Below are 21,197 nucleotides of genomic sequence, written 5' to 3'. Positions count from 1 at the left end.
TAAAAGATTAATTATTACTCTTTGTGGATTTTTTTTTTATTTGTGTTTACTTTTAATAACTAAAAAAATCACCTCTATAGCTCTCCTCATCTCTCTCCTTCTCCATTTTATTTCGTCGGTGTCGTTCAGATCGAAAAATTTGATATAAAGAACTCCGTTTGACATTCAAATCTAGCTGAAAAAAATTTCTTAGACGATAATTCATCTTCAATACGTTTTTGATGATTTGCCCATTTTACATATAATACAATTTCTTATGTACTTGTGTTCCTTTTATTGGAGATGCAACATTTAAATGACGCTGACTCATTGACTTAGGATAATCGAGCAATATGTTAGGTCTATGTTTTAGCTATAGGCGAGCTCCTTTCGTTCTTGGAGCGCATTAAGTTTGTTTGGTTGATTCAACATATTATTATGACGTGGACCTTATCCTGGTATACAATTTATTCATGTTAGAAGCTTCATAGATAGACGAGTTACAACATTCAAGCAAGTAATGAAATTTCATTTTTGACCTTGGTGTCATCTTGTTTTGGTACTTAAAGATTTTATTAATTAAAAGCCTTTTTTGAATTTTTTATTTATTTATTAAAGTCTTTCATCTTTGTTTATGTCTGTGTCTCATGCCATGTTAACAGTTCGCTCAGACAAGTTTAAGATATCAAACACCGACCACATCTAGAGTTTAGACTCGGGGCTTAACAATAATTATAACATGTTTATAGTCAAAAGTTGATTTTTTTTTCTTCTTATATTAAAAAATAACAAAAAATTTCATAAGATATTCCCAAAGAAGTCCTTAAAATTACAATAAAGGCATGTGAGGACCTTTTGGGACATAGTTTCTTCCTTTATTGAACCAGCTTAATATGATCAACATTCATCATTTTTCAGCTTGCTCTTCAGAATATAAATCAAATTTTCAAATGTAAATGTTAAGTGTTAAATGTGTATAAATAAAATGAATATTTTATATTTATTAGTTTGATATAAACACTTGATACGGATAACTTTTTTACTCAAAGCAGCATTCATCCCCATCTGAATATTGCAGAAGCCCATGTAAGGCCAGCTCCAAATCCAGCAGCAGCAATGACATGGCCTGGCTGCACCTTCCCGCCCCGAACAGCTTCATCCAACGCTAAGGGAATCGATGCAGCACTAGTATTCCCATAATTTGCCACATTTGATATCACGCGCTCTGATGGAACCTCTAACCGAGTTGCTACACCATCTATAATCCTTTGGTTTGCCTGCGCGTAAAGTAGAAGTAAGACTGAATACATGTATTGCAAGTTTACTCATGAACGTAACGAAGTTGAGATCTAAAACACAAACAATGCAGGTATATATCTAGGCTCGTTGTTTCAAGAGAATACTGAGAACAAGTGCTACCGGAGTGTTATGTTGATAGAAGGATGTCTACGAAAGTGAAAGGTAAGTTCTATGGAACAGTCATTAGTCATACCACCAACGGTGGTATACGCTAATGAATGCCGGGCTATTGTTCATAGTTGAAGGGGAGTTCGATTTTTAAAGCAAAGTTAGGAGGTGTAAATGATTTTTCACATGATTGACATAACATTGTATTATCTGAGAAAATTATACCTGATGAAGGAGCAACCAATCGAAATTATTAGAGCCAGCTAAACCTGCTTTCTCTAAAGCTGCTTCGATTGATTGTGGTACTACGCGAACAGCAAACTTGAAAATCTCTCTGCCATTCATCTGGAGGTAGGAATAAGAGGAACACTTGGGCGGAAAACTAGTCATGGAAGGATTTTCACTTGATGCATCATCTGTTTCATTCTCTTTGAAAGTAGAAATCAAGTGTCTGACAATGGAAATTTAAACCAGTAGTTAGTGCCAATCCGAAGATGAGGACACAGTAATGTAATTCCTCGTATGATGAATAGACATAATGTACCTTTTACCATCACCATCACTATGCAAGTCGAAACCAAACAAACCATCTTCTCCGATATCACAGGCCTAAAAGAAACATGGATATGTGAATTTTGAGATATAGATATGTTGGTAAAACTGGTTGTAAGTTTGATCATTTTTCAGACTACAGACTTTACATGAAAGACTCTGAGTCCATCGAAATGATAGTAATGGAATAAATGTGTTACAGTTTCTGGCTTTGCACCGACCATCCAATGGACCATGGACTAAACGTCCACTGCCTCTATGTCCAGGGAACCCCCACCTACCACAAAAACACACGAGGCACATCTCATGCCTATAGGCCGCTATATCACACTTTAAAAATGTCTGGTGTATAACTCCTATCTACCCCGAACAAAAAAATGAGCATGAACTTCACAGTAATACTGAATGTCAGGAAAAATATATGAACATTCATCAACTAATGGAATTTTTCTTTCAGATAGTTCTAAACTCTCCTTTATCGGTACCTGCACAAGTACAGCACCAGCAGCATCACCAAAGAGAATACAAGAACCTCTATCCGTCCAATCAACGAAACGAGAAACAGCATCAGCCCCAACTACAAGGACATTCTTAAAGCCACCAGCTGCAAATAGGAACGAAAATATAATATCAATAGAGCATATCCATGAACAAAATGCAGTTAGACTTCTCTATAACAGTCATCCTTTATAACACTATTCACTATAACAACCAAGTCTTTGCTGGAACCGAGTATATTATATGTTGTCTATAACAACATTTCGCTATAACAGCCAAAAAACATCCAGACAAAGGATGCTGCTATAGAGAGGTTTGACGGTAAAGAGGATCATTAGCTACAATATTCAACTATTAATACATAGTATATCATGTAAAGGATGATTATACAGTTCACAAAAATTTCATAATTAAGGAAAAGTTTAGAAGATTCTACCTTTGATGTAGCAAGAAGCAGAAAACAAACCCAATAAGAACCCGCTACAAGCAGCTGTAATATCGAAAGCCAATGGATTGTGTTTGCAGCCCAGTGCTTTTTGGATCTAAGAACAGAGAAGCTATAATAACTTAAAAGAATCAACAAAATACTTTTTCCAGAGACAAGTCAGCTACGTTGCTCGGAGTACTCTTCAAGAATGTTATTGCATCTGTTCGGATCCTAATAAGAAATGCATTACTTCTGGAGGATCCAACACGTGCCTATCGACATTCTAAAAGAGTCCAAGTACAACAAGTCCAAGTACAACAACATGTCAAGCTAGTTAGTGTAACTAGTAAACCGGAGAAATTGAGACGAAAATATAATCTTAACTTAACTAACTGGTAGAATGCTAAAAACCAATTGCTAATTTCTCTTCATTTGGTTCACATATATGCATATGAAAAAGAAATAGTATATAACGACACGTTTCATGCAGGGGAAACCATAAACCCGCAAGTTGTTCTTGTATTCTGTTCTTCTTTCAGGAAAGTTTAGTGATTACATTGCCCAAGTTTTTTCTTATCTAAGTTGTTTCCTAGATTACTCAAACTCTTCAAAAATGTTGCTTCACCCTTGACGAAAATGCACAACATTTGGAGGATCTGACACAAACTTATTGACAATTTTGAAGAGTTCGAGCAACATAGGTTGTTTCTCTACAAGGAAACTTCACTTAGTCTAGTTAAGGGGGATAACAGCTATTATTCTAGCAAATGCATGAACCAAGACAATTAAAAGTACGGATTTATTGGTGAATTATGTTGCTCTAAGATGTAGAGAAATGTCACTACTCTACAAAGTCATACCACTGGAGCACCGCCAAAACGGTCATCTCCAGTTGAAGAACACAACAAAATTAGATCAACATCTTTAGGATCAACTTCTGCCATCTCAAGAGCTTTCTGCGCAGCCTCTATAGCCAAATCCGTTAAATTCTCTTTGCCTGTAAAAGCGTATATCAGATCACTGCCTTGTAGCATTTACATACGAAAAATGTTTCGTATTATTTTCCATACACTTCCAATGTAATAACACATCATGTTACTGTCAAAAAACAGAACACAACAACATGTAGTAGGTTAGTATGTATCAAGATCAATGCAAGATTCACCTGAAAGAACTCTACGATTACGTATCCCTGTCCGAGTGGATATCCATTCATCATTAGTATCAATAAATTTTGCAAGATCATTATTGGTAACTCTCAGGCTTGGTACTGCAGAACCGCATCCTACTAGTTTGCAGCCCGTGTTAACTAATCTGTATATATGATAAACGGGGAAGTAAGTAGTTCTGTGACAACAATCTAACATAATCTTGAGACAAGATATACAAGATAGAGAACGAATTCACATAGTACGTGCTTTTGGGCTCGATAATGTAGTCCAAAGCACGTACAAATCTATAAGGTCTGTTAGGAGAAAACCGGCAATACAGCAATAGGCTTGGACTATTACAGATATCGTATTGAAGTTGGACTTTCGTAGCTCTTCGATGGTGGTGCATACATCAGTGAACATTCTTAAGTCCCTATGAGGAGTATATATATGTGACGCCCCTGATGGAGGGTGATCGAGTTGATGAGGTTTGATCAATGTGAAGGACTAGACACTCTTCTAGGCTAGTAAGGGTCCTATTTCAGTTTTCACTATCTTGCTTGTGGCTGCCTGCCTATGTTGATCATATCCTCCATATATGTTGCCACACTCACATTGGATACTCTAAAAATGCGTTACTTTTGGAGGATTTGATACGCACTGGTCAATATTTTTGAAGAGTCTGAGCAACACAAATACTCCTTTTGTTTCAAGTTGTTTGTCTTATTTTCCTTTTTAGTCCGTTTCAAAAATGAATGTCTCTTTCCCTTTTTTGGCAACTCTTTCATTTCAACTTTCCAAAAGACATTTTGACACATTTTGTGTATCTTTACTTCAAGACCACAAAATTCAAAAACTTTCTTTACTTTCTTAAACTTTGTGTCGAGTCAAAACAGAACAATCAAATTGAAACGGAGGGAGTATCTACTACTATCACTAGATTTTTTGACTTTATCTTATGATGCAAAGTTGAAACACATCTCTAATAACAGTTAATTAATCCTCATCAACATAAACTATCCTCATTTAATTATCTAAGTTGTACAAATGAAGCATCAAAATCAGATATCCACATTAATTAAGAATCCTAATTTACAAAATAAACTGTTTATCAAACAAAAATTAAACACATTACCTTGAAAACTCCTCTGCACCTTTAGCAGTATTGGAACACATTATCCTGTTGAATTTTCCATCAGAGAATTGATTTAACTATTTAGACAAAGTAATATATGTACACAAATATATCATATCTATCACAAAATTCTTAATTGAGTTATTGTCACAGGTGTCAAATGGGCGTGTTGAATTAAATTTTGAAGACTTTTACAACAGGTTGAATTAATAAATGAACAGGTTATTGACCCGTCCAAAAAATCACTTAGCTACTAAGCGAGTCAAAACTCAATCGACCCAACTATTACTAAGTTTAATTGTGTTATTATAATATTTCTTTATTATGAAATTTCAAATAAAAAAAGAAAATATTTTGATAAATTTCTCAACATCAATTTGGGTTTTATATGAGTCCAAATTTTGAAGAGATGAAATGAGTTGATCTACTAAATAAAACAAATCAATAATTAACCCAAACTTAAACAGATTGAACGGGTTATAATGTCATGTCCTGATTTTGCAACCTCTACTTATAATCAACCATTTAAAACGATAAAATTCAAAAATAAAATATTTAGCACTGTACAAGGAGAACTCATTTCCATTCAACAATATCAGTAATCACCGGTAAGATTTTGAGTTTATGAATTCTAAAAACTTTTAGTAACGCAATATATTTTAACAGATCGATCCAAAGCTACTGAATTATACCGAAATATTTTGCATTAACACATTGAAGGTACAACTTACAAAGTTGGTGCTGCTTGATGCTGCCTCACTCTGCTAATACCAAAAATTTTCGCTGCAGCCATTGTATTCGCCATAAAATCAATCGAAAAAATCAATGTCGGAGCTACAATACTAGCTAACTCGTCTTCAATCGTGTAGTCAAAAATTTAGCTAAGAGTGTTCGAACTTTAAAGAATGCAACTTATATAAGAATTTTTTTTTAAATGAAACAAATGAAGATATATAGAATGAAAGAATAAGAGAAATGTTACATATAACAAGAGAGATAATTAAAATAAAATAAAATATCTAAGCACATGGCATGTATAATGGTTTTGCGTGCATTAGTTGGCCTCAATGTCTATTTGAAAATTAAATTATGCAGATCCGAATCTGTATATAGCTCTTATAAGGTCAACTTACTAGATAGGTGGGTACGTATCTATTTGGCCAAATTTTTAAAATTATTTATTTCGTATCAATTTGCTTAGCATAATTTGATTTGAAATTTAAGAAGGTAAAAATATAACCAAACATAAATTACGACAATGAGATAGTTGTCGTTGCCCCATTGTAAAGTCATTCTACTTTCCTACTCTCTTCGTCTCATATTATATATGGGTACTTTCTATTTTACGTCGTGATTAAGAAATCATTAATAGATTGAACAATTTTACTTTCTCATTCTCATATTAAATGGACACGTTCAAATTTATACAGTGATTAAGAAATCATTAATAGATTGCTCAACTTTACTATTTTACCCTTAGTTCATACTAATTAGCCTCTAGAAAAAAAATCGTATATCTTTAAAATTTGTTTAAACTTCCAGAGGCCATATTAATTAGAGGTCATATTAATTATAGGGGTAAAATGAGAAAAATAATTAATATTATCCTAATTTAGTAAGTAATCACATTATATGAGATAAATATTTTTAATAATATGATCATCTATGGGATCAAAGGAGCAGGGGCGAAGGCAACATAATTAGAATCCCCTCGGCGGAAAATATTAGTATTTATATATGATTAAAATTATTTTTTAGGTATGTATAATAGATGTCGAACCTCCTTTCACTAGTTCGTGTGTTTACTTCTCAGATATTGAATTCATTTATTAAAAATGTGGGCTTTTTATGCCAAGTTTTAGGCTACGTTGTGATGATAAAATTCCTCTTTTTTTCCTAACATGATTTTATTTTACTTGCTATCATTTGTGATGCATCTTGTTTAAAATATATTTTTCTCTTAATATATATTTTAGGACTTTAATACAAGCTAATCAAAATTAGTGTGTCATGAATAGTTTTTTTACTTCTAATAATATCATAAAAGGTCTCAATATTTGGCAAATACAATGCCAAATATTTTTAAAATATTTATTTGAAGCGGACTATTTTATGCCAAATTTTAGTCTATGTTATATTACTATCATACATTTTCTATAAACTATTTAATTCCCACCCAAAAGAGATGGAGTTTTATGCCGCTACAATCTCTGTGGGTGTGGTGAGCACTTTGTGCGCACTGGGTAAACCCCTCACTGTGTAATAGTTTGCAAACCACACAGAATATAAACCGTATTAGGCAAGCCCTATGCGACATGCTTGACTCAGAAAGCATTGAGGGGAATCGATCCCAGGTCATCCGTGTATGTTATAATAACAAAATTCCTAATTTTTATTTAATGTGTTTATATTTTGCTTTGTATCCTTTTTGATACACTTCATTTAAAATATATTTTTCCATTACCATATATTTTAGAACTTTTTAATAATTAATTCTCCTAATGACTTTTATCATATACTCTAAGATTCCTTAATTTTTAATATATATTTTCCTCTTATCATATACTTTAGAGCTTCTTAATTTTAAATATTATAAAGATAATTAAATAGTAATTTGAGGAAAATATTAAATGCAATTTTTTCTATTCTAAAGTCTTTTCATAAAAACAAAATGTTCAATCAACATTTCTAACGATCTTTATGCTTTTTAAAGTTATATATATATATATATATATATACATGAGACAAGAATTGATTTCATGTATGATGATCGAAGTTTACTTACAAGACTACTATAATTATAAATGAATAATTCTAAATTCAAGTACATAAAATTGAATAAACCGTATTCTTATTGACGATAGTCTTTTTACAAGTAGTTAGAGGAAGGCATAGACCAATTTTTTTAATGAAAATAGTAAGTCTGATAAAAAGAAAATAGGCATAATACATAATATTCTTTTAACTTGGCTTCAGCTGACATCTATGTCCCCAAACTTTGGGTGCACCACAAATAGACACTTAAACTTGTATAAAAATAAACAAGTAGACACATGTGTCCTACGTGTCATAATACATGTAGGACGTTATGTAGGCTGTGACAGTCACAAGTACATTGGAGCTCTTTTCATGCCTTCTTATGTAACTAAGAAAAAATAGAACCTTCATCATCTCGCAAAGTTCGAGTTAAGGAGTTTATTATGCGAGAGGTTTTTACCGCTTTCTCTTCTCTCCAGCACCCTCGGACTGATCATCTTGCTGCAACAAAGCAAGCTTAGGAATGAATCTAATGAAAATTTAGGTCTCTGTCCGCTTGGAAGATTATTCTTTCCGGTAATATTATTAGAGCAGATAGATATAGATTATATCTATTTCAGTGCAACAAAGCTGCTGATAAAAAATTTTCTTAGTTATAAATTATGATAAGAGTGCTGTGCTCCTCAAGGGAACAAACAGAAAGTGTGTACATTACATCACACAAGCATGGAAGTGTAAACAAACTATAATGTAAAAAAAGGGGATAATACAATATAGTCCAGCAGAAGTATCTATCATTTTGCTCTATTCATTCCTAATATTCTTAAACTTTAGTTCCACAATCAACGGTCTATTGATCGTAGACCTTTTCCGGCTTGAAGATATAGCTCTGGACTTTGAATGGTGTGATCAGAACTCTTGTTAGAAGTGGCATTTCCAGAATTCTTTGTCTTTGCTTCACAGCCAAGATAATTTGACAAGACTCTCTTCACTCCGAAGCCACGTCCAGTTAGTTTGTTACTATTTGCACTGAGGAATGGAGTTCTCTCCCCCCTTACCGGGCTTATCAGAGGCACAGGTGAAAAGTTTGGTGTTCTATATGGGGTGCCTGAATATGGGATTGACACTTTTTTGTGGTTAATGACATTGCCTGTAGGAACAGACGAGTTCCTAGTTAAGGCGTCCACGTGTAGTAGATCATCAATTCGTGCAACAATATTGAAAGCCAGACTCTCAAGGACTCTTGAGTAGCTCTCTAAGATACACTTTCCTACATCCTGAAATATGATTGAAGAACAAAATCTAGTCACCAAATTGTATCAGCAAGAAAGAAAGCATAACGCCTTTTTACACTAGTAAACGAACCTTGTTGTACTGAATCTTGCTGCTATCTAAAGTGGTTTGGGTTAGGCCGGGGAATCGCTGCTTTAGGCAAAGTAGGAGGTTTTCAGCTCTCTCAGCAAGTGACTCCCTCTTGTCTCCATCAACCACTAGATCCTTGACCATCTCCCAAGATGATTTTGCTGTGGAGCGATTTGGATTAGTTGGAGGTCTAGGATGATGTCTTCTTCGCCACACGTAAATTGAAGCCTCCACACGGTTCGCTATCTCTAAGGCAACACATTCAGTTGACAAATCAAGACAATCAAGCAAGCACTCAGAGGAGAAATGCTCTGATGTTATGTAGCGGTAGATGACATCCCCTAAACACGCTCTTCCATTCTAAAGACAAAAAGATAATCAATATCTATCTTTCCTTGACATGTTAGCGGAACAACATAACCATAGTGAGGCAGACAACAAGTTCAACAGAAAGCACGAAATTAACAAGTCTAGTAAACTTATTCACATATAAGCTCAGGAGATGCTATTTCAAAGATGTACCTTTGGAAGAGCATCTAAATATGATTCAGGAACTTCCATCTCAGCTAATGTAATGCTATTTATTGACATAGCAGCTTTCAGAATTTGACTAGCACATTCGCGTTTGTGATTTAACTGCTTCCTTGTGTCTTCAAGCAAACCACCATGAGGCACCCTTGGGACAGGCAGCCACCACTTGTCTTGTTGTCGCTGGATAGCCTTCCGAAAAGAAGCTGAACCATCATCCTCAGCCGCGATTATCCCTTGATCCACATACCAAAACTCGGTATTGGTGAAGCTATCTAGTATTTCCTGCAACATACCAAATGGATCTTATGAAGATCTACTATTCTCTACAGGTACTACTGTGATAAAAATAGGACAAAGAGATTCTTACAATAAGCATATTGTCAAGTTTTCGTAGAGCTGGAAGATTAATAAAAAGGTCTGCTCTTGGTCTACTAGTCATAACCTGGAGATACACAAAGGAAATTAAATCGATAACACTTGCATTCGATGATCCTCAGCTTCATAACGGCAGCTAGATAAGTAACACAATCACAAGAAATTCATGTTTGCACTTCAACCAAAAAGCGGCTCAGTACCTCAAGCTTACTTCCATCATGAAATGTTTGCCAAGAAGGTTTTAATTCAACAATGTGGTCACTAACAGCAACAAGCCATTCCATCTCTCTTCGCCACATCGATTTCTTTTCCTGAGGCAATGGTTCTAGTCTCCACAATTGTCCAAATATAGTAGCTACACATCGAATTTTTGTCAAAAAAAAAAAAAACTGATAAAAACAACAAAAGTAGTCTGGAATACGAAAATTTACCACATAGATTGGTTATCGCATTTGAAATAGCCAATGATGTGCAAACTCCTTTCCCACTACCAGACATATCTTCTCCAAGCAACAATTTTGAAAATCTCTCTTTCATCATCTCCAATTCTGTTCAATGTAATGCGAATAACTCACATAACCTTCTAATTCAAAGCCAAATTGCTTAACCGCCATAAAATATTCAAATTTGAATTTGAAATAAAGCAGATTGTTTCCATTTAACCGAAAAAAAATAAATATTAATTCACTAAAAATGAAAGTAAAAAGTCAATTCTCCTTTTATCTTTTTCTTCGACCATAAAATTCAAACTAGGGAAAAAAAAAAAAAGCGAACCTGAAATATTTGAATTCACAACATCTTTTTGAGCTTTTCGAATAGGCCATCCTAACGGAGAAGACGGTGAAGAAGAAGAATCCTTCTCTTTGCTTTCATCAGAACTGGATCTACTCCATACCGAAGATTCACTCAATGACCTATTCTCATTCTCAGCTTTATTTTCCATTTCAGTTCGAAAATTTATCGAGGATAACCAATCTCATAGTTCAAATATGGGTAATCAATCAACTGGTCCCCCTCTAATTTTACTCTATGCATAATTATATGTGTTGTTTGTCTGCAATTCCTTTTTTTTCAAATTTTAAGGTAACTGTCAAAAGGCCAATTGCCAACGTCTCTCTACTGGACCCATTTTCAAATTATTATTATTAAAATAATATACTCTTCAATTTTGTGATTTAGATCTGGTATATATCATTTTGGTCTAACGAAAGTAAAAACATTAAAAATAAATGGGGAACTTTCGCAAATAGCCATTATAATAAATTAAATTATGTTCCATAGCTATAGTTTGCATATTTACGGGTTGTAGCTACAATTTAAGCTGTCTCGTTGGTATAATTCGTGATTTGTATAATTAGCAGGTTTTATAATTCGCAGGTACATGTGTATAATTCAGTTATTTTTGTATAAACTCAAAATAACGAATTTATACAATTACAAACATTAGAAATGTAAACAGTTATACAAATTATATTATACAAATTCGGAATTATACAAAAGTTATACAAATTTCGAATTATACAAAAGTTATACAAATTTCGAATTATACAAAAGTTATACAAATTATATTATACAATTTCAAATTATACAAATGTTTGAATTATACAAAACTAAAAAACTGAATTGCGTAATTATAGCTAAAAGTAGGTCACGAATTATAATTAAAGCAAGCCCGAAAACAATGTTGCTTTTTCATTGGGTTGAGATTTTGAGCCCAAAAGCTGAGCCCATATCAGCTTTTGCTATGGGACTTCTAAAAGCCCAAAAAGGAGGAGATTCAAACCCAAGGTACTTTTTGCCAAACTGTGAACCCACTCGGAGTCAAACCTACTTTTAAGTCATTTTTAATTTTTAGAAGTATTTGATAACATTAAAAATAACTTTTAAGAAGTTTACATTGACTTTAATAAAATTAAAAACCAAAAGTAGTTTTTTTTATTTTTTAATTTTTGATTTAAAAGTCATTTAAGTTTGACTTTTTATTTTTTGTAAAGCTTAAAAAAGCTATTTTTTTAAAACCAATTCAAACGGGCTCCTAATCACTTGGTTAGCATAAGCAATTGAGAACTTAAATTTTGTCAAAACATTTGATTTTGAATTCTCTTTTTCTCTTTTCTCTGCATTGTTTCAAAATAAAGCAGTTCAAAAGTTGTCACAGTTTGAGGTATCCCTATTTTAGTAAAGAAAATAATCCAATACTACCTCGATATCGCACGGTAAGGGGATTAAATTCATTAAAGACACAAAGTGAATTATGTGGATTCGGAATTAAATAGTGATTTTAATCTGGACTAGTTATCAACTATGACTATAGTTGCCTTTTCTCTTTACATTCTTTGTAGTTTCAACTTTGATAGAGAAAAATTCAACTCATACTATGCTTATTCCCTGTTGAGGATTGTTTCACTTTTTAGCGGGATTGGGCTTGGTGGAAGTCTGGAAGCACCGTGTCTATTTTAGTATTAGCCTTATTCTTGTAGTTGCTTGCTTTTGATATCTATTACCATTGTACTAGTTCCCTTACTAGTTGTCGTGTTTCTTCTCTGTTGTATTTCCTCTTTCATAACTATTTTGATTTGCTGCACTCGAACTGACGGTCATTGGAAACAACCTCTCTACCTCCACCAGGTAAGGGTAAAGTCTGCGTATACACTCCACCCTTCCACACACCACTTATGGGATTACACTGATTATGTTTATGTTGTTTTTGTACCCTACGTGGAACTGTTCCGGATGCCATCACGTTTATATGTTCTGCAGATAAGCTTCTGGTGCTATTTTCTTGATATTCTGCAACTTCCATACAAACTAAGACCAGCAAACTAGAATTTTGGCACTTTAAATACGAAATTTTTGCTTGTTCCTTAACAAATTCTGCTTGAAGTTCATATGCCTTACTTATACTTGAATTAGAAATTAATCCTTTCATGGTGACACTTACATTACGTTTTAAGTCTTACGTTAGCCCTTGATCGTGAAATATCGATTGCTTATTGAAGTTCCTACAAAAATGGGAAACGTCGACCTACCTTTGAGTGCTGTTTGAACTATTAATACTATTGTTACAGGATTCAGAGTAGCTTTGTTAATGTGGGATAGACTATAAAATCAAGAAAATAATTTTATTTATTTTCAACCATTGTTAGTATACAAAGTCTTTTGAGCCGAGGGGTTATCGAAAACAAACTTTCTATATACACCTAGAAAAGTAGGAGTAAAGTCACTGGGTATGTTTGTTGTATATATCTAGCATGCATTCATGTCTCTCCACTCTGTTCTGTTCTTATTAAATTCTGGACACCGCGAAAATAAACCCAAAAGTAGATGAGGAAAGAGGTGCAGCCGATGATACAGACAGAAATGGCAAGAGCTGCTGAATGTGCTAACGTTGCATACATACCAGATACAAATGCAATTACAACTACAAACATTGCCATACCTTGCAGAAAGATTGCGTCGTTATAAAGTTTCCATAAAAGTGGATACATTTCTGTATAATCTTTTGATGAACGTCTTGTGTCCGCCATGAAATAGTATATGAACATAGTCCCCGCGGAGCATGAAAAGGCAATGGCATCCGTAACAACAAATGCACAGAAGGCTGTGTTTCGTATTAGAATCGCTGTTCCTTTATTAGTGCTATTAGGATCACTATCAAAACCTCCTGGCAATGTGAAGCCAGCTGCAAAGGTAACTGTAACTAATAAAGTAGCCACAACTAGATGTGTTTGAGATGCATTCATAATATTTTCGACTCTTTTTTCGTACATCTTAGCTTTGTCCTGCCTCGACGTGCCTTCAATTTCTTCCATTCTTTTGAGGGATAGATATATTATCTCCCAAATTATATATGATGATCTTGTGAGTCCATTACTTTCTCAATGATATATATACATATATAGGAAAAGGATTAGAGCATTTGCCTTGATCAGGACTTAGAAGGAAGGAATGTGGTCCTTACCTTTGATCAAAAGAAAGGGATAATTGAATCCACTGACAGCTAACTAACACCAGTAAAAACTTCAACACTTTTTGTTAATGTGCATATTTATTGCCGTTAAAAGTTGTTGTAGTGAATGAGTGGAATAATTCCTTAGTTTGATTCAATATTTGAGATTATATTACACATTTTCTTTTGTTAACCTTGATAGGTACTATTATTAGGTAAGGATAATTTAGTGAATGCTTTTTAGGGGTGAGTGAATTTCTCAAGGGGTGTGGCAATGCTAATAATATCATATAATATGTGATAGCAATCTGTGTTTAAAAAACCAGAATTACTGATTTCAATAAACTTTGCAGAAACACGAAGTAACCAAACTTTAATAAACCAGTAAGAATAGATGAACATAAATTAATTGACACAACTAAAATCTGTAAAAATAAACGTACCACAATCTGGAAAAACAGAATCAGAAAAAGATCAAGTCCACTGAATGCACAGTGTCCCTTTAAGAAAATTATTTCCCTCTAGTATTCGAGGTTTGATTTGGAATATGTCCTCCCAGGATAGAATGATCTCAATCACCAGTGTATTGATACCCAAAACTCTGGTGTCAGCGAACCACTCAACAGCAGTCAAGTATACGAAGAAATTTTGTGCAGAAGAAGAAGAAATTAGAAAATTCATAAGGAATAAATCTGAGGAATCAATGTATTTATAGGCAAGGGGAACTGGTTCCGAAAAGTTGCAATCCTTTCAGAATCCACACGATCATTCATGAAAGTTTGCAACCTTTCAAACGGTCATGGATGTTTCTGAAAGTTGCAACCTTTCAGAACAGTCACTTCCAACGGCGGGAAATTCAAATAAAACGGGAAAGATTTAAATAATACGGGTCGCGCGTGGATCCAAGTCGGGTCGGGTCAATTAACTAATTAATTGAAACGCTTCGGTTAATTAACTAATTAAAACGTTGGCCATTAAATTAAATTAAATAAATAATTAACTAAAATAATTAAAACACAAAAGATTTAAATAAAATGGGTCGCGCATGGATTCGAGTCGGGTCGGGTCAATTAACTAATTAATTGAAACGTTTAGTTAATTAACTAATTAAAACGTTGGCCATTTAATTTAATTAAATAAATAATTAACTAAAATAATTAAAACACAAAAAATAATCTCTCGATCATTTTCCAAAGCCAAAGCCAAGCCGAGCGACGACGACGACGGCGTGAGGGGAGTCCCTCTTTCCAACCCTTTTAACAATTAATAAGAGTGTTTTTATATTTAAACTCTCCTATTTTTCTTTCCACCACCGATGAAGGACAAATGTATTTTCAATAAAGCATAAGAGGACTCTTCAAGTTCCTTTCTTTTCATCTTCCCTCCATTTCCCATAACTCTTGCTACATACCCAACAATATGGACCTGGGGGGGGGGGGGGGGGGNTCTACTTAAATATCAAGCTTTTGTCCGTAAAATTGTCCTTATATATAGTTATTGCAATCAGTTTTTTCCCAGGTTCCTTGAACAATTTATAGCTATAGACAGTACATGAAGTATAGGCATTGGCAAGGGAGGATCCACTAAATGACATGATTCACGGGAATCCAGTAGCTTTTGTCTAGTCTCTGTATATATATCAAGTTATATATCTAGCAAAGGGATTTGGGCGTTTGCCTTTGATCAAAAGAAAGGGATTTGTTGTATGCCTCAAGTAACAATATTGTCATTGTTCAAATACTTTAGTTTTCAAGTGCATGTTTTACCTTAATTTGATGGCATGATTCAATATTTGAGATTGTATTACACAATTATTTTTTGTTAGGTAATTTAGTGGAACACCTCCTTAACTTTTTAGGGGTGAGTGAATTGCTTAAGGGGTATGTCAATGCTAAAAATACCATATAATATGGAAGTAAAAAACTTCTTTGTTATAATTGAGAAATCTCTTAAGGCCAGTGACCCATGGTTTGAAATTCGATGGATGATGAACTCACCCTTCTATCTTTCTCTCTCTATATATATATATCTCTATTAAAAATTGTGGGAAGTCGAAACTATATGAATCTATTATGAACCATATATTATGTGGATGTATCCTAAATTGGCTAACCAGGCTTTATTCTAACTTGAGATCAATAATCTGAGCAAACGCATATAGGATCTATCTAGAGGACAGATTTATAAATACACTAGTCTTGTTTGTTTGGAGAAATTAAAAGAATCATGATAAGAATGAAGTAAATCTTAAGAGATGCTAATATAATTGCTTTAATATTCACTTTGATATTGTTTTTATGCAAACAGTAAATCCCATTCTTTTTTGTTAAGGCAAAAACCAAATTCCTTTCTTCTAAGTTGTAATCAAGGCAAATACCAAATTCTCCTTCATTTTAGAAATAGAACAATAAATCAAGAGCTTCGAGCCAATAAAAATGGAGTCAGAATTTTTACCGAAAGATTCAAAATATGAAGAAATAAACACTAAAACTAAAAGAGATTCAACATTTACTATATATACATAAAAAATAATCTTAATCATATATAAACAATGTAAATTTTCTACGTTGTACCTCTGAGTGCTGCGACGGAAGACGTTGATAAGCCAAGACAAAGCATGAAAACAGAGTGGAATATATTACTCCCTCCGTCCCTATTTACTTGTCCATATTTCCTTTTTTAGTTGTCNGTAAATTTTCTACGTTGTACCTCTGAGTGCTGCGATGGAAAACGTTGACAAGCCAGGACAAAGCATGAAAACAGAGTGGAATATAATGAAGGTAGCTCGATTCTATATAGTAATAATAAAATAATAAGTGATATTAATTCTTACTTAATTTTTTGTGTGTGGGTGTTTACTAAGCATGCAAGAAAATATTGTCCCAAAAAATTTATATATAATTTAGAAAATACACTATATAATTTTAAGTTCAAGAGAGTTTTAGATGAATCCCTCTGCCCTATCTAGCTCCGCCCCGAAGCTATCAGAAATCAAAGCTATTTTTTTCAACATATAAAACACATCTAGTTGTGGCCACTCTACTAGTTACATTAATCACCTTTGCAGCTGGTTTCACATTGCCAGGAAATTTTAACATCGATCCGAATTAATAAAGGGGATATATGGCAATTCTACTTAATAGAATTGCCATACCTTTATTAGGCCTTATTGGAATCGATATCTCTTGGCGATGCGAAACCAGTTGCGAAAATGATTGTCACTAATTAATAGACCGGCTACAACTAGATGTGTTTGAGTTGCTTTAGCTTCTTCTTTTCTTCAATGAAAGAATGAAATTGTTGCTTGCAGAGTAGAAGGGAAGTATATCTAAGAAGGTGAAAATTGAGACTCAATATATAGATATTGTTGGACGCTTTAAGTATGTGAAAAATGTAGATAAAAAGGTGTGTTTGGTAGGAACATTGAAAATGTTTTTCTAGGAAAATAATTTGATTTCTTTGTTTAATTTTTTCTTATATTTGGTATATAATAAAAAATATTATTTTAAAAATATTTGTATATAATCTGATATGATAGAAGATGGAGGTAGAAGGTAGGGGTGCGTCATGAGTGGTGTGGTAAGGATGGGGCGCTACAGAAGCAAAGTGAAGAAGAGATGTGTTGGTGAGTGAGGTGGATAAAATGAATGTGAAATATTGAGGAGCTTGTTTATTTTCCTTATTTTGAAGAAACTCATTTTTTAGAAAAAAAAAATTATTTTTTTAAAAATCAAACGAGCATGAAAGAAATTAAAAAGTATTTTTCTTCATATACCAAACAAATATAGTCTCTCCGTTTCAATATGTTATTTAACTGGGCAAAAAATTCAAGAAATATGAAAAGACTACAATATTTCAAAATTATCATTAATATATATTAAAAAAAATAGAAGAATATACTTTTGTAGACTAGTTGATAAAAGAACAGAATACAACAAATAAAATATTAATAATTTTATTAAATATATTATTTTATTTTATTTAAATTAACTAAAATAATATATCATATAAATTGAAACGAAGAAGTAATTTCTTTTTGTTGATAACCACGCCATCAATACCTGTGGGCAAAACCACGTTGAAAGTATAAAAAGTGGATGCTTTAGCTATTGGAGAATGTGTAACAAAGTAGATTAAACAAGGTTTCAGATTACATTACTCTTTAATTTCTTTATTGTTTCTCAATTGCTTTCTTTTTCCTCCACTTTCTCTTTTTTGACTTTGGTGGTTTGATTCAAAATCAAGTTATTCCAAATTATAATTTGGGTGTGTTTATTTAATTTTGGACAATTAGTATCCAACCGTTCAATCTGAATCAAAATAAAAATTTAGTTTGATTCGATTTTTTTTTCTTTCATTTGATTTAACATATAAGATAATTCAGATATGGTAAAATCAACTAGTATCTGGTATTTTTAAATAAAAGAGTGATTGAGTAATATTGATTTAAAACTAAACTATTTTCTTAGTTAAGAATCTAATCGAACGCTTGAAATGCAAGAAAATATGATTTGTTTTTATGTTTTCTAAAGTGATCAAAAGTGTAGTTTCAATATGACATACATATTCATGAATATAAGTATCTTGCTTACATATAAGAGATTGGTTATGATTCAATTGTCTATTTACTACTCCCTCCGTTTAAAAAGAATAACTTCATTTCTTTTTTNCATTTGGAGCTGAAATGCCCCTCGTTATGAAAGTGGCTCATATATACCCTTACCGTTATACAAACGGCTCACATATACCCCTACCGTTACAAAATGAGCTCACATATACCCTTCATTTAACGGAAGTGAAAAAGTTAGTTTTAAATTTATATTTTTAACTTTTAATTTTCTTAAAAATTATTTAGGGGTATATATGATTCTTCTAGCAAAGTTCAAAGTATATTTTAATCTTTTTCATACATAAATTATTTTTTGACTTCTTTTATTATAATTATTTGAGTTTCTTATTCTTATTTTATTTTTTTCTTTCATTCCTTAGTGTAAAGAAAAAAATTTAAAACTATTTTTTTGTGGCTATATTATAATTTAAAACTATTTTTTTTGTCTATATTGTAATTTAATTTTTGTATTTGAAGAAAAAAATTTGGTCATCTATAGTAAGTTTTACAAGAATATTAGTGAAACATAAATAAATTTGACCATCAAAATAATAAATCTAAATTAGTCATTCAAACAAAAAAAAAAAGATAAAAAAATATATATGTTTGAGGAGGATTAAATATACTAATATGGGATTATATTTTTTTAAAAAAATAATAAAAAATTAACCTTAAATTAATTTTTTTCATTTCCGTTAGAGGAAAAAGGGTATATGTGAGCCATTTATATATAAGTAGGGGTATATATGAGTCACTTTCATAACGAGAGGTATATCAACTCTAAATGACAAAAATGAGGGGTATATCAGACCCTTTTCCCATATTTTAATTTCAATTTTCCATATGGCATGTTTACTGCCACAAGATTAAAGGACAATTTTGTACATTTGACATAACTTTAATTTAGGACCACAAGATTCAAAAGTTTTCTTTATTTTTTTGAAATTCGTGTCAAGTTAAACTAGGTCATTCTTTGTGAAACGGAGGGAGTAGAATTTTACAACTCAGTCCAATCAAATGATCGACCACTGCCAATATATGGTAACAAAAATGTATTGTTCGGGGATGGTGGGGCGAGATGGTCAATGGGTGGGAATTGGGGATATTGGGTAACGCCGTAGTTAGGGGTGTGCAAAAATCGAACCGACTGATAAATCGAACCGAAAAAAGTGTTATTGTTTTATTGTTATTGGGTTATCGGGTTAACGGTTATTTAATGGTTTTACAAAAAAGAATTATTGGGTTATCCGTTCGTTATTGGTTTTTTAATATTGGGGTATTGGTTTAACCGATAACCCACTAAGAATATAATAATTTACTATTTTAATTTTTAGTTATACATATATAATATATTAAACTAAAAATATTAATATAATCAGTAGTATATTAGACTAAAAATATAAAAACCCTACACAATAATTAACACTACTTAACAATTAACTCTCCTCTCTACTTTTAGTTATTTAACCTTTAGGTTTTACTTTTTAGTATTACTTATTTACTTTAGTTAGTTTATAATTGACTAATATTAGCTTCAACGTAAGAACTTCATTTAGTTGAGTCTTTTCTTTATATATGATTTACCTAAGCATGGCCTCATTTGCTACTGTTTTGACTTTTGTCTATGATTTGGTTTTATTTGATTCTCTTTATTGCATATAGGAGACCTCGTTTTATATATTATGGTGATCGAAAATTAACCAATACTTTGTTGTGATGACCAAAATACAGCAAGTTGGTCCCTGTTGTCCCGTTTGGGATGATTATTTTGATGTATGCGTATTGCGTCAAATTATTGGATAAGTCACATATTTGTTTTAAAAGCATTTTCTTATTGGTTAAACCGAAATCGAACCGTTAAAGATCTAAAACCGATAAACCAATAACAAATATCTTATTGATTTGGTTATCGATTTAGCATATTTAAAGACCGAAAACCAATAATACTTAAAACCGAACCGAATCGACCGATACACACCCCTAGCCGTAGCGGGAAAGGAGACAATGAATATGGAATGTTACTATTAATGAAACTCGTATTTCCTATTCTTATTAGAGAAATCATTTCCCTCGTTTTTAAGGAGCTTATTTTTCTTTAAAAAAAATATCTAAATATTTTGACCAATCAAACTTAAAAAACATAAAAAACATTTTTTGAAAAATTCCTCCTTATTAAGCACAAAGTCTATTACAATTTGCACCGTGGGTGTTTTAAATTCAAAGTNTATTGATTTAAAACTAAACTATTTTCTTAGTTAAGAATCTAATCGAACGCTTGAAATGCAAGAAAATATGATTTGTTTTTATGTTTTCTAAAGTGATCAAAAGTGTAGTTTCAATATGACATACATATTCATGAATATAAGTATCTTGCTTACATATAAGAGATTGGTTATGATTCAATTGTCTATTTACTACTCCCTCCGTTTAAAAAGAATAACTTCATTTCTTTTTTTAGTCTGTTT

General features: G+C 32.5%; 3 protein-coding genes across 4 annotated transcripts; all 3 read right to left on the bottom strand.

Annotated features, from left to right (window-relative positions):
• Positions 1 to 1,022: 1,022 nt before the first annotated feature.
• On the bottom strand, positions 1,023 to 6,046 carry LOC125842632 (3-oxoacyl-[acyl-carrier-protein] synthase 3 A, chloroplastic-like). 2 transcript variants are annotated; one of them, XM_049521953.1, is made up of 9 exons: positions 5,881 to 6,046; positions 5,150 to 5,197; positions 4,029 to 4,177; positions 3,724 to 3,860; positions 2,873 to 2,978; positions 2,424 to 2,542; positions 1,931 to 1,995; positions 1,612 to 1,837; positions 1,023 to 1,256 (listed from the first exon to the last, which is right to left on the bottom strand). In XM_049521953.1, exons 1-9 carry the CDS (start codon positions 5,952 to 5,954, stop codon positions 1,035 to 1,037), a joined length of 1,146 nt encoding a protein of 381 aa, XP_049377910.1. In that variant the 5' UTR covers positions 5,955 to 6,046; the 3' UTR covers positions 1,023 to 1,034. The 2 variants fall into 2 exon arrangements, with proteins under 2 accessions (XP_049377910.1, XP_049377911.1); XM_049521954.1 differs by having other exon boundaries at positions 5,150 to 5,194; positions 5,881 to 6,045.
• A 2,527-nt stretch (positions 6,047 to 8,573) lies between these two features.
• On the bottom strand, positions 8,574 to 11,160 carry LOC125841634 (rop guanine nucleotide exchange factor 5-like). The gene is made up of 7 exons (XM_049520801.1): positions 10,949 to 11,160; positions 10,606 to 10,722; positions 10,375 to 10,529; positions 10,167 to 10,241; positions 9,791 to 10,081; positions 9,272 to 9,628; positions 8,574 to 9,183 (listed from the first exon to the last, which is right to left on the bottom strand). Exons 1-7 carry the CDS (start codon positions 11,115 to 11,117, stop codon positions 8,749 to 8,751), a joined length of 1,599 nt encoding a protein of 532 aa, XP_049376758.1. The 5' UTR covers positions 11,118 to 11,160; the 3' UTR covers positions 8,574 to 8,748.
• A 2,241-nt stretch (positions 11,161 to 13,401) lies between these two features.
• On the bottom strand, positions 13,402 to 14,001 carry LOC125842332 (protein ACCELERATED CELL DEATH 6-like). Its single transcript, XM_049521609.1, has one exon. The coding sequence runs from the start codon at positions 13,984 to 13,986 to the stop codon at positions 13,432 to 13,434; it is 555 nt and encodes a 184-aa protein (XP_049377566.1). The 5' UTR covers positions 13,987 to 14,001; the 3' UTR covers positions 13,402 to 13,431.
• Positions 14,002 to 21,197: the final 7,196 nt, after the last annotated feature.

The sequence above is a fragment of the Solanum stenotomum genome, chromosome 10 (assembly GCF_019186545.1).
Source record: "Solanum stenotomum isolate F172 chromosome 10, ASM1918654v1, whole genome shotgun sequence".
In the NCBI taxonomy this organism is placed as follows: Eukaryota; Viridiplantae; Streptophyta; class Magnoliopsida; order Solanales; family Solanaceae; genus Solanum; species Solanum stenotomum.
The sequence above is the reverse complement of the archived record's forward strand: the minus strand, read 5'-3'. Positions and strand labels throughout refer to the sequence as shown.

Bases quoted from the DNA above. Each gene is read 5' to 3' on its own strand.
- LOC125842632 (XM_049521953.1), bottom strand. From the start codon at position 5,954: ATGGCGAATACAATGGCTGCAGCGAAAATTTTTGGTATTAGCAGAGTG. The intron at 2,979-3,723 runs GTATGACTTTGT...CTCTGTTCTTAG, and splicing joins GTTTTGGCGGTGCTCCAGTG to ATCCAAAAAGCACTGGGCTG. The intron at 1,257-1,611 runs GTATAATTTTCT...CTTTACGCGCAG, and splicing joins ATTGGTTGCTCCTTCATCAG to GCAAACCAAAGGATTATAGA.
- LOC125842332 (XM_049521609.1), bottom strand. From the start codon at position 13,986: ATGGAAGAAATTGAAGGCACGTCGAGGCAGGACAAAGCTAAGATGTAC.
- LOC125841634 (XM_049520801.1), bottom strand. From the start codon at position 11,117: ATGGAAAATAAAGCTGAGAATGAGAATAGGTCATTGAGTGAATCTTCG. The intron at 10,530-10,605 runs GTAAATTTTCGT...TTCGATGTGTAG, and splicing joins TGCGATAACCAATCTATGTG to CTACTATATTTGGACAATTG. The intron at 10,082-10,166 runs GTAAGAATCTCT...GGTATGTTGCAG, and splicing joins AACTTGACAATATGCTTATT to GAAATACTAGATAGCTTCAC.